The following is an 11,922-nucleotide window of genomic DNA, read 5'->3' as shown; positions in this document are numbered from 1 at the left end:
CTTTGATTCTCTCATCGGAGCCAATGGACTCTGGGGCGTCTCTTCCCACCATGAGTAGGATTTTAGCTTCAGGATCTAGAGGAGGGATTAAATCAGCTATGTGTGCTAAGTGAGGTATTTTTCTTGCCGCCTCTGGTGTTGAGATTTCGCTGCGGATATCTGGTAAGGTCTCCCATTCCAACACTGATGGTAACCGGAAATGTGAGCTTCCATCTATTGCTTCTATGCATAGACCGGTGATTTTCCTACCCGCCGTGCGCATTTGAACTGTGCACGTATTTATTGCAAAATGCTTCGGTTCACTCGGGAGGTCAAAAAGATCAAAAAAGGCGGGCTTTGCTATAGTAACTTTGCAGTGTGGATCTAGTATGGCGTACATCTTTACTGCCTTTTCAGGTTGCCCGTCGGGGTAGACTTTTGCAAGACAGACGGGTGAGCATGAAGGAGGGCATGGTGAGTCGTCACATATATCTGTGTAGTACATCCCATACTGTTTTGACTGCTCTTCGGAGTCAGTTTGAGTTCCCGTCGTCGAAGTCGCTTGTTGTGTCTCCTCAGAGGGTTTTTTAGTTTCTAGATGTAAGGCTGCTGTGTGCTTGTTACTGTCACACAGGTGGCATTTCACTCTAGCTGTGCAATCTTTCGCCATGTGTTCCATGGAGTCACAGCATTTGAAACATATCCTATTCTCTTTGAGTAGAGTCTTTCGGTCATCTAGGGATTTTTTCCTAAATTCTCTGCAATCGTTAAGAGAGTGTGAGGACTTGTGAATTGGACAAGTCAAGCCTTTTTTAGTTGGACGAGGGTTTGAATGAGCACCTTTCGGTATTCGTTCGTCTGGAGGCCTCTTCGGGCGAGGCGTGATGTGCGTGATGTCTGTTTTGTATACTGAACAGGTGGTTCTGTCCTTCGTAGTCTGGACAGGGTGCTTGACGACATCAGAGTTGTGACTGGTTTGCTTCGGCGCTGGAGACTGAGCTTCCCTGATGGAGAGATACAGGGGGTCGTTGTAGAAGTCAGCTCTGTTTTTGATAAAGTCAGCGAGAACCGTGAAGGGGGGAATCTTGTTTTGGTTGTTTGCCCTGTAAGTTTGAGAGATCTCAATCCATTGTTCGGATATCAACCGTGGTAGTTTTTGGACGATAGGTTCTTGTGTTCTGAACAGGTCAAGGCAAGCTAATCCCGGCAAGGTAGGATCCCGTTGTATTTTCGCCAGTTGAGTAATGAGCGACGAGAACGTCCTCAGCTGTTCACGTTCGTCGATTGTTATGTTGGGGAAACTGAGAATGTGGTCTAGGAGTGCGGATTCTGTCACTGTGGGTTCACCGAAGTCTCTGTCAAGTGCCTCCCAAGTTTGTGCAAGGCCGACATCAGGGTCACCCAGATGGGCTAAGAAGATGTTGTTCACTGTGACTACGGATTTTGGGCCTAGCCAGACTGTCAGCTGGACAAGTTCTTCCTCTGGCCCAACCCTTTCCTGGTTGATGGCGCGCTTGAAAATGTGCTTCCACACTAGGTATTCTTTTCCAGGTTTGTCGGAGAATCTTCGTATTCCTTTGGCCGCCAAGTCCAACCCTCTTCCAATGCACATTGGGCAATGCATTGATTGCGGGTGTGGGCCGTAGCTTGGTGGAGGTAGTGCATCGCTTCTTGGAGCGGGGGCGTGTGCCATGGCTGGCTGGTAACCTCCTTTGGCATATTGTTGGCTGAGGGTGGTTTGCCATGTGACATGCGAGGGACCTTGTTGACTTGGTCTGAACTCCTCTGCTCTGGCGTTGAGCTGAGGGGATCCAAACTCCTGCGTACTTACTTGTTGGAGGGTCTCTCGTCTTTCTGGTGGAGCTGGTCTGGGGGTAGTTCCCCAGAAGGCCGCTTCCTGTCGTCTTAATATTGACTCTTTTGGGGCTAGCTCATCTCGGAGCTGTTGCACTTCCTGCTGTGTAACCATTGCCGCTGATAATGGACCCGCGTTCCCGAGGAATGGCTGGTTATGCTGTGGGGCCGTTGGCACTGTAGGTGGGACCATCCGATTGCCATCCATGGTGTGGTTCGGCGGGTTCCATGGGGCAGCTACGATAGGAATGTCTCCTGGCGCTCCCCGCTGTGTGGCTATTGCCGTAGCTGGTGGACCCATCCGGTTGCCATCAAAGGTATGGTTCGGTGGGTTCAATGGGGCAGCTACGATAGGAATGTCTCCTGGCGCTCCCCGCTGTGTGGCTATTAAATGAACAGGAGATGTAATGTCAGGGGCATCCGTCGTAAAGGCAAGTAACCTATCTGATAATAAATATATTTCTTGTTATAAAATCATTTCTTGGAGTGTCTGTCTGATTTGATTTATGGAACGTTTTAAATCAAAGTCAGAACAGTAAAAAGATGAAGCTCTCCCTTCATACCATCTTTATAGCAGTACAGGCTCATCGGGTGACATCTGATGGGCCATGCTTCTCTCAGAACAAAGACATTCCCAAACTGGCTTGTGCTCAATGCCCTTTAAAACTCCTCCCATTGACCTAAACTCCTCCTATTGACCTATTACTAACATACTGACACATGCTCTCTAGTTAGAGTTACATAGAGCTATACAAGGTTACATGGATCTATATGGTCCAGAATAGTTCCAGTTAGGACAATTTATGTCATCAGGTCTGGGGAGCCCAGAGGACCAGTAAGGTCCTGAGGTGGCTCCATTGTTGACATCTGCTGCCTGCTCTTAGCCTTTAATGGCAATTTTTTTCTGAAAAATAATTGTTTTTATATGTTACTGTACACCACCCAGAATCATTTTTTGTGAGATGGATGGCCATATAAATTAGATAATAAATAAATACAATTAGCAGATTTATTGGTTTGTTTATGAAATTTATAGATTATCCCAATCTGTTATGACTCCAAAGTACAACAGTAAAATACTAGATAGATAGATAGATAGATAGATAGATAGACAGAGATAGATAGATAAACCTTTATTGTCATTTTTACTGTGCACACAATGGCACACATTAAAAATGAAATTGAGTTGCTTGCTCTCAAAGTGTACACATACATAACACAGATTTAAACATATTATATACAACATATGTACAGATCTACACCCTTACATATAAGTAACATAAATATTAAATCACTGTCCATCTTGAGTACATAGCAGAAAGAGGAAGCTTTAGAGTTCACAAAGTTAATACTGTATGGAACAAAACTGTGACTGAATCTGGAGGTTCTGCTTCGGATACCACGGAGCCTCTTCCCAGAAGGTAATAAGGAAAACAGGTCATGAAGAGGATGTGTAGTGTCCCAGACAATCTTACAGACCCTGCTCAAGCAATGCTTATGTGCTATGTCCTGGATGGAAGGGAGGGAACTGCCAATGATCTTTTCAGCCATCCTCACCACTCTCTGCACCGCCTTCCTGTCTGAAGCGAGGTGATGCTTCTAAACCAGACTGTATGACAGGATGCTCTCGATCGTCCCTGTTTTTCTCATGCAACGCAGAAAATGCAGGCGCTGCTGTGCCCGCTTCACCAGTGTCTCGCTGTTGAGCGACCAAGCCAGCCTACTGGTTAACTGCACACCCAGGAATTTGATGCTGGTAACCATCTCCACAGGTGGAATCATTAATGCACAGAGGAGTGTGGCTGTGCCTGCCTTTTCTGAAATCGACAATGATCTCTCTGGTTTTTCCAGTATTTAAAACTAGGCTGTCTTCCTTACAGCAGTTCACCAAACCCTCAACCTCCTTGCAGTAAGCACCCTCATTGCCATCATGAATAAGGCCCACTACTGTTGGGTTGCATATAAATTTTATAAATAAATACTATAAAATTCGGGAAACATCAAAAGTCCAGGAAAAAAACCCGCACAATTGTTTAAAAAAAAAACAGAACACTGCAGAGATCCATCACCCACGCTATCCCAGGGCGAAGTCTTAAGGGCTTGTTTAAATAGGGCCAGGGTGGGAGCTGTACCAGTTTTGGGGGGTTAAGTGGTACCCAAAAGCTGGTGCCAAGACTGAGAAGGAAGGTCCGCTTCCTGGGTCCCACCAAGTGACAGGATTAGTCAATGGGACCTGGCGTATGCCAGCTCTGCCAGGTTATGTGGGATTGGAAAAAATGACATATGACAGGAAATACTAACAGCACTAGCAATAGCACTTAGACTTATATACCACTTCATAGTGCTTTACAGTCCTCTCTCAGCGGTTTACAGGTTCAGCATATTGCCCCCCCCCCCAGCAATCTGGGCCCTCATTTTATCGACATCGGAAGGATGGAAGGCTGAATCTGCCTTGTGCCGGTTAGGATCGAACTCCAGGCTGTGGGCAGTGGGTTCGCCTGAAATACTGCATTCTAACCACTGTGCCACCACGGCTCCTAAATGCCTGAGATAACCGAGCCCTCATTGAATGTGATATCATGTGACCACGCCAACTTAACAATGTCAGTTCTGGCTGCAGCGGCAAGCAAATTACCACAGGTTGTTAAATGTGATGTCACAAGACTGCAACTTGCGATTTCCTGCTGGCTTCCCCATTGACTTTGCTGGTTGGAAGTTGGCTGGGAAAGTTGCACATGGCAGTAATGTGACTGCGGAACACTGCAACTGTCCTACTGTAAATGTGGGTTGACGAGAACCCGAATCATGATCATCTGACTGTAGAGATGCTGTAACAGCTACAACTTTGAGGCGAGTCTCTTTTCGGCGCCGTCGTAAATTCAGACGATTGCTGAACAAGGGGTTGGTACGTAAAGACAACCTGTACATTTTTTGCTATAGTTTTTGTCATGGCTGCTAAGAAAATTAGGTTGTGTGTCTTCCCTTCCAATTGTCTGTCCTCCTTTGCCTGCTCAGAGATCTGGTAACCCTAACCCTAACCCACATCATGAGAATCTACCCACAGGATAACAAGAGGGAGACACTCACAAATGAAAGCCAATATACGTGTCCGAGGATTTATTTATTTATTTATTAAATTTATATACCACCCTATCTCCCTTACGGGACTCAGGGCGGTGAACAGGCGATACTAAAAACCACGATAATAAATGAATAGTTTCTGTTCTAAAATCGAATTAAATAACAGGCCTGTTCTAAAAACACACCCATACAAAACCCCCCACTGAAACATAATCAAACTACGCCAGGCCGGCCGCACGGAATAGATGGGCCTTCAGGGCTCGGCGAAAAAGGTGCAGGTCCGCAACTGTACGTAGGTCGGGGGGTAGGTCATTCCAGAGGGCAGGAGCTGCCACAGAGAAGGCTCTCCCCCTGGGGGTCGCCAGCCGGCATTGTCTGGCCGACGGCACTCTAAGGAGGCCCTCTCTGTGGGAGCGGACTGGTCGAAGGGAGGTGTTTGGTAGGAGGCGGTCTTGCAAATACCTAGGTCCATTGCCATGGAGCGCTTTAAAAGTTGTTACTAACACCTTGAAGCGCACCCGGAAGGCCACCGGCAGCCTGTTGCAGCTTTCAGCATGTGCTGGAGTTTGCCCTCAGGGAACTTCTCTCTCTCTCCAGAATATGTACCCTGAGCTATGTGTTGTACTTATATGGTGCCTGGTTGTATGTGGCTTTTAGTTATTAATTAGGGTTCACAGTCATCGATACTCTAATTAACTAAAAGCCTGTCAGATCTGCCATCAAACTGCTTCAGCAATGCTTTACCTCACTTTGATGGCAGCCTGCCAAAAAATGTGGGGAAAAGAAGTTCTAAGATGGCGGTGGCTGCATTGGCTCTTGAAGGTGAAAAGTTTTGGGAGGGATATTAAGGGATATGGGCCACATGATCAGGAAGGTTTTGATGCGTTTGAGCAACGTGGTAGAACTAAGGTAACATACAACTGACAATCTTTGCTGGTATGGCGAGTTTCTAGCTGTTTCAGAACTGTTGGTGAGACCGTTAAAAGTTGTTGGTGCTGTTTGAAATTGTTCTGCCAGCAGCAAGATCTGACTGCTGGCCCAGCAATGGATTCTACTGCAAATCAGGGCTGTTTCCAAAGGAGGCAGAGGAGGAGAGGTCCCGGGGCTTACGGAGCGAAGGAACTGGATGAGGCTGTCGGCAGGCCCAGAGGATGGGAGAGAGGCTTTTGGAGGAGTTGGTGGCGGTGGCAGCGTGCTCCAGGGGCGAAAAGAAGCGAGGCCTCTTTAAGGAAAAGGTGGAAGAGTCAAGATCAGAAAAAGAAAAGGAGGCGAGGTTGTCGTGCAGGAATACAAGCTAATTTGAGGGCTAATCCACATGGAGCTCCATTTCCATCTGTCCTGTTTGCCATCGTTCGCTCCCTAGAGACTAAAATGGACGATCTGAAACTTGAGCTGGCCACGAACAAGGAGTGTATATCGGAGGTGGTGACCCTTTGAGAGCTGTATGCAACGAAATTTCATTTTGATGTATGCCAATTGGTGTACATTCAAAGTGACAATAAAGTTATTATTATTATTATTATTATGGATCATCGCACAGTCAGCCAGGTGTTCAGACTGGATTTGGCATTTTTGTCTACCTATCGAGTCCTTACCAAGGACCTGGGATAGGCAGATGTGGATGTTTGATGGTATTACAGATATCGTCGCAGGATGGAAGCAGTTCCTAGTAAGGCCGCCTTTTGCAATTGACTAATAGCGAATTTGTCAATGCCAATGGTGTTCAAGTGGTGCTCCAGTTGTTTTGGGATTGCACTCAAGGCGCCTATTACTATTGGTACTACCCTTGCTTGCTTTTGCCACAGTCTTTCTATTTCTATTTGTAGGTCTCTGTATTTTGTTATCTTCTCCAGTTCTTTCTCGTCTATTCTGCTGTCTCCAGGCACTGCCACGTCCACTATCCAGACTTTTTTGTCTTTCTTATCGACAATTGTTAAGTCTGGGGTGTTATGTTGCATCATCATCATCATCATCATTATTATTATTATTATGAAGATATGGGGGAGAGAAATGACAGGAACCAGAGGTGCTATCCAGAGACAACGGTTGAAAGACACAAGGACACAGCCTGGGAATGGGATGCGAAACGCCCATCCAAAGAGGTGCCAAAAGGTGGAACTGTCACCAAAATCTGAACCTTACTGGACATCACCGAGATAACCAAAAGGAGGGCGGGCTTGGGAGAAGGCAAAATTACTGGGGTTACGCGGGAAAGCCTCAGATCTGGCTTTGCTATGCTGCAATTACTTGGCTTCGATAAAAGAATACTTTTCCCTACAAATGGAGTCGAGGGTCTTTCGTTCTTGAAGATTCTTTCCTGGGACAGGTCTAACAAAGCCGTACACAACCGGGCACCATATAGACGCAACAGGTAGCCCAGGGCACACAATCTGGAGAAAGAGAAGTTCCCTGAGGGGGAACTCCAGCACGAGTCTAAAAGCTTGGAAAAACAGAGGTAGACACCATTTGGCTTCAATAGAAAGGCAGAGGAAATACGGTCACAGGGAACCAAAAGCCTATTTGCAGATGCATTTTGTAAACACCGACCCCTTTACAGCAGGACCTTACCTGCTCTTTCTCCTGGCGCATTGTAGCCCGTAGCAAAAAAGCCAAAAGGGAACGCACCGATGCCAAATGCCATGTGGAAGCCTGTGGCTGCTTCAGGAAAACTGCCGATGCCCTGCTGGGGTGGGGAGGGGGAGAAGAAGAAGAGAAAAAAGGAGGAGGGTGGGGTAACGGTGTGTTACAAAAGAGTAGAGTTAGTCCAGGATGAATATGGGAAGGGGAGTCAGAAGCAGGCTACACTCACCCCTCGCGACTCAGGCTCCGGGCGCTGCCCTCGAGGTCGGGGGGGAGTTTTCAATCTGTGTGAGGGAGAAAAAGGTAGGATTACGCCCTTGGCCTCAATCCTGCTGCTTCTGATTTTATTTATTATTGATGCTTTTGCGCCATTTCAATCATTCTGGCTAAGCAGCAAAATAGAATAATAATAATAATAATAATAATAATAATAATAATAATAATAATAATAATAATAATAATAATAATCATAATCATAATCATAATCATAATATTGGAAGGGACCTTGGAGGTCATCTAGTCCAACTCCCGGCTCAGGCAGGAAACCCTATACCAGTGATGGCAAACCTTTTAGAGACCGAGTGCCCCACCCATGGCCCTGCTCCGCTTTGCCCACTGGGCCACCCACCATCTCCACGGCCCGCCACAGATCACCCAGGCAGCCCAGCAGTGCCATGGCGGCCACGCCCTCCGCCCATGCCCCGCATCATCTGCACGCGACGGGGTGCAAGGGCAGAGTCTTGTCCCCGCTGCCCGGCTACCACGTCCTTGGCTGCGCTGCTTGGCATGGGTCATGCCCAGGGGTGACACTCCTCCGGAGGGGCTGCTGATGAGGAAGGGGCCGTGGGAGGAGGAGGGGCTGGGGAGACGGTGCATGTGCCCACAGAGAGGGCTCTGAGTGCCACCTTTGGCACCCGTGCCATAGGTTCGCCACCACTGCCCTATACCATTTCGGACAAAAGGCTGTCCAGTCTCTTCTTAAAAACTTCCAGTGTTGGAGCATTCACCGCTTCTGGAGGCAGGTTGTTCCACTGATTAATTGTTCTAATTCTCAGGAAGTTTCTCCTTAGTTCTAGGTTGCTTCTCTCCTTGATTAGTTTCCATCCGTTGCTTCTTGTCCTGTCTTCAGGCGCTTTGGAGAATAGCTTGACACCCTCTTTTTTGTGACAGCCCCTGAGATATTGGAGCACTGCTATCATGTCCCCCCTCGTCCTTCTCTTCGTTAAACTAGACATACCCAATTCCAGCAGCCGTTCCTTACATGCTTTAGCCTCCAGTCCCCTAATCATCTTTGTTCTCTGTATTCTTTCTAAAGTCTCAACATCTTTTTTACATCGCGGTGACCAAAACTGGATGCAGTATTCCAAGTGTGGCCTTACCAAGGCATTGTAAAGTGGTATTAACACTTCACCTGATCTTGATTCTATCTCTCTGTTAATGTAGCCTAGCACTGTGTTGGCCTTTTTGGCAGCTGCAGCACACTGCTGGCCGATAAAAGTATTAACTTCACCAAATGTCAATCAATGATCATTATTATAAAACCATAGTATTATCATTGATCAACAAGAATTTTCATCTCCTACTCGGGTATTTGGCCTACTCTTACTTCAGATGCACGTTGGAAAAGCCTAAATGCTAAAAATGACAGATGTTATACTGGCAGGGGGACACTCCCCGTGAGGGAAATTCCTGAAGAGAATACTCGCCTCCAAGGGCCCCTTTCCACAAGACACGGGACTCTCACTCAGCATTCTACTGTCCAATTTTATTTCATGTAAACCGTCCAAACCACGTAGGATTTTAAAGAGGTCACCCACACCTTGACTTGCACTGAGAAACAAACCAGTGGTCATCTCTTCTTTGGCAATGTAATTTTAATTCACTCAATTTACCAAGGCTGCCCACACCCCAGATGGGTTACAAAACCCATAACAAAGAATTAAAACAATTACAGGCAGGCCGCGACTTAACCCCATTCATTTACAACGGCACTTAAAAATGATCATATTTCACACTTCACGGCCATTGCAGCATCCCTGTGGTCACACAATCAAAATTTGGATGCTTGTCAACGAGCGGAGTAAAATCTGCAGGGGCTCCTTTACCTTCACCTACTCAAACTCCGACAAAAAAAGGGAGACGCTTTACCTGGGATCCTGTTGAGCAGAGCTTCCACGCCCATACAGAGGGATGACTTTGTCCCGGCTGATGCCCGCCTTGCACACCGGACATTCCTGACGCTGTGGCCGTGTTTCTAGCCACTGAAGAGAAGAAGAACACTTGTAAGTTACACAGACCTGGAAGTTACCTCAGAGGTCTTCTACTCCAGCGGTCCCAACCTTTCCACCTTGGTGGTCCGGCCCAGCCCAGGACAGGGGGGGTTGGGGGGATGTGTAGGCACCGCGTGTACAGTGTTAACGCTGCTAACAACAGTTAGAGATGCAACCATTTTCTTCTTATGTTTTTACTTTTAGGGTTAGATGATGCTGGGGGGGGGGAGGAATGTGCATGAGAGTTTAGATAGACATAATAATACTGGAGTGGTGTGTGAACCGAGGTTAATGAAATAAGAGATGATAAGAACTGGGAGCTGGAGAACTGGAGGGAGAGCCTGCATTTCAAACTAATTGGAGAATGTGATTTATGACTGTTAATTGGAGGAGGGAACGGTGCTTTGATACTATGTGCTCAGGGGAGGGGAATCCAGTTTTTGGCTTTGACTATGTTAGTGCCGATGCTATGCTACTCAAATAAAGATTCTTTAAGGTAAACCATGCCTCGAAGTTCTTTGAAGAGTTTCATCTGTTGGAACCATGACATACAGCTCCATATTGCGAGCAGCGGGCATGCATGCCTTCCACACACGGATGCAGCTTCACACGTGAGCACAAGTACCCACCACACAGGTGCCCTCCGCTCGCGTGACTGGAGCTGCCCACGCTTGCCCATCGCTCCTGCGGCCCGATTTCAAACAGGCCACGGCCCGCTGGTGGGCTGTGGCCTGAGGCTCGGGGACCCCTGTTCTAATCCAACCCCCTGCAGCCAGAAGCTTTGTGGCAACTTCCAAGTGTGTACATATTTACATTAGAAGAAGGCAATTGGGTATCTTTGGGATCTACCACGTTTGCTGTGCCAATTGGCTTTCCATTTTAAAAATGGCTGTCGATTAAATAAGAAGCCAGCAAGTTGAGATCTAAAGCATTAGGCTAGAGTAGGCGTAGGCAACCTTGGCTCTTTTATGACTCGTGGACTTCAACTCCCAGAATTCCTGAGCCAGCCATGCTGAGGGGAAAGGGAGAGGTTTCCAAGCTGAGCCATGCCGGCTCAGGAATTCTGGGAGTTGAAGTCCACGAGTCATAAAAGAGCCAAGGCTGCCTACCCCTGCCTTAGGGTTATAGTCTCGGCTCAGTCTAGACTGTAGCAGATAAGTCTTCAACTTATAACTACAATTGGGACCAGAATTTCTGTTGCTAAGGTGTTCGTTAAATGACTGACAGTCGATTTTACAACCATTTTGCCACAGCTAATCACCACAGTTGTTTAAGTGAATCATGCAGTCGTTAAGGAAATCCTGCCGCCCCGCCCCCTCACACACACTTTGTTTTTCAGAAGCTGGCTGGAAAATTTACAAATGGTGGTCACATGACCCTGAGATTCTGCAACTTTGGTAAATACATGCCAGTTGGTCCATCGCCTTCATTTTGATCAGGTGACCCTGGGGATGCTGCAACAGTTGTAAATAATTATTTAATGTGATGGTAATGTCAATAATAAGCAGGGGATCGTGGTCCGAGATGAAGCACTTGTTTTCGACAGGGAGAAGTGCGAATCAGGTATTTACACATCAGTCGTGCGAGAAAGGCATCCAAAAAGAGAAGCCAATTATAAGGGATGGGGCAGTTTAACGGCTGCTGGAATTGCACGTCTAATTTAATGAAGAGAAGGACAAGGGGGGACATGATAGCAGTGTTCCAATATCTCAGGGGTTGCCACAAAGAAGAAGGAGTCAAGCTATTCTCTAAAGCGCATGAAGGCAGGACAAGAAGCAACGGATGGAAACTAATCAAGGAGAGAAGCAACCTAGAACAGTGGTGGCGAACCTATGGCACGGGTGCCAGAGGCGGCACTCGGAGTCCTCTCTGTGGGCACACGTGCTGTTGCCCCAGCCTCGCCTCCCCCCGTGACCCCCTCCTCTCCAGCAGCCCCCCTGAAGGAGAGTCACTCCTGAGCGTGGCCCACGCGGAGCAGAGTAGCCAAGGACATGGCAGCCAGGCAGCGTAGACAAGACTCTGCCCTCACACCCCATCGTGCACAGTTGATGCTGCAGGGCGCGGGCAGAGGGCGTGGCCGCCATAGCGCTGCTGGGCTGCCTGGGCGATCTGCGGCGGGCCCTGGAGGCGGTGAGTGGCCCTGCAGGCAGGTGGGGCG

At 47.7% G+C, this 11,922-nt stretch overlaps 1 protein-coding gene across 1 annotated transcript in view; it reads right to left on the bottom strand.

Annotated features, from left to right (window-relative positions):
* Positions 1 to 11,922, bottom strand: part of RNF5 (ring finger protein 5) — a 28,505-nt gene that overhangs the window by 4,976 nt on the left and 11,607 nt on the right. Inside the window, exons 3-5 of the mRNA XM_029286163.1 lie at positions 9,643 to 9,755; positions 7,724 to 7,778; positions 7,483 to 7,594 (exon numbers count right to left, since the gene is read on the bottom strand). Coding sequence (XP_029141996.1) covers positions 7,483 to 7,594; positions 7,724 to 7,778; positions 9,643 to 9,755 — 280 coding nt within the window. The remainder of the gene's footprint in view (positions 1 to 7,482; positions 7,595 to 7,723; positions 7,779 to 9,642; positions 9,756 to 11,922) is intronic.

This window comes from Protobothrops mucrosquamatus, unplaced genomic scaffold, assembly GCF_001527695.2.
Source record: "Protobothrops mucrosquamatus isolate PMUCROS unplaced genomic scaffold, P.Mucros_1.0 scaffold_204, whole genome shotgun sequence".
Classification (NCBI taxonomy): domain Eukaryota; kingdom Metazoa; phylum Chordata; class Lepidosauria; order Squamata; family Viperidae; genus Protobothrops; species Protobothrops mucrosquamatus.
This window is presented reverse-complemented; position numbering and strand designations above follow the sequence as displayed.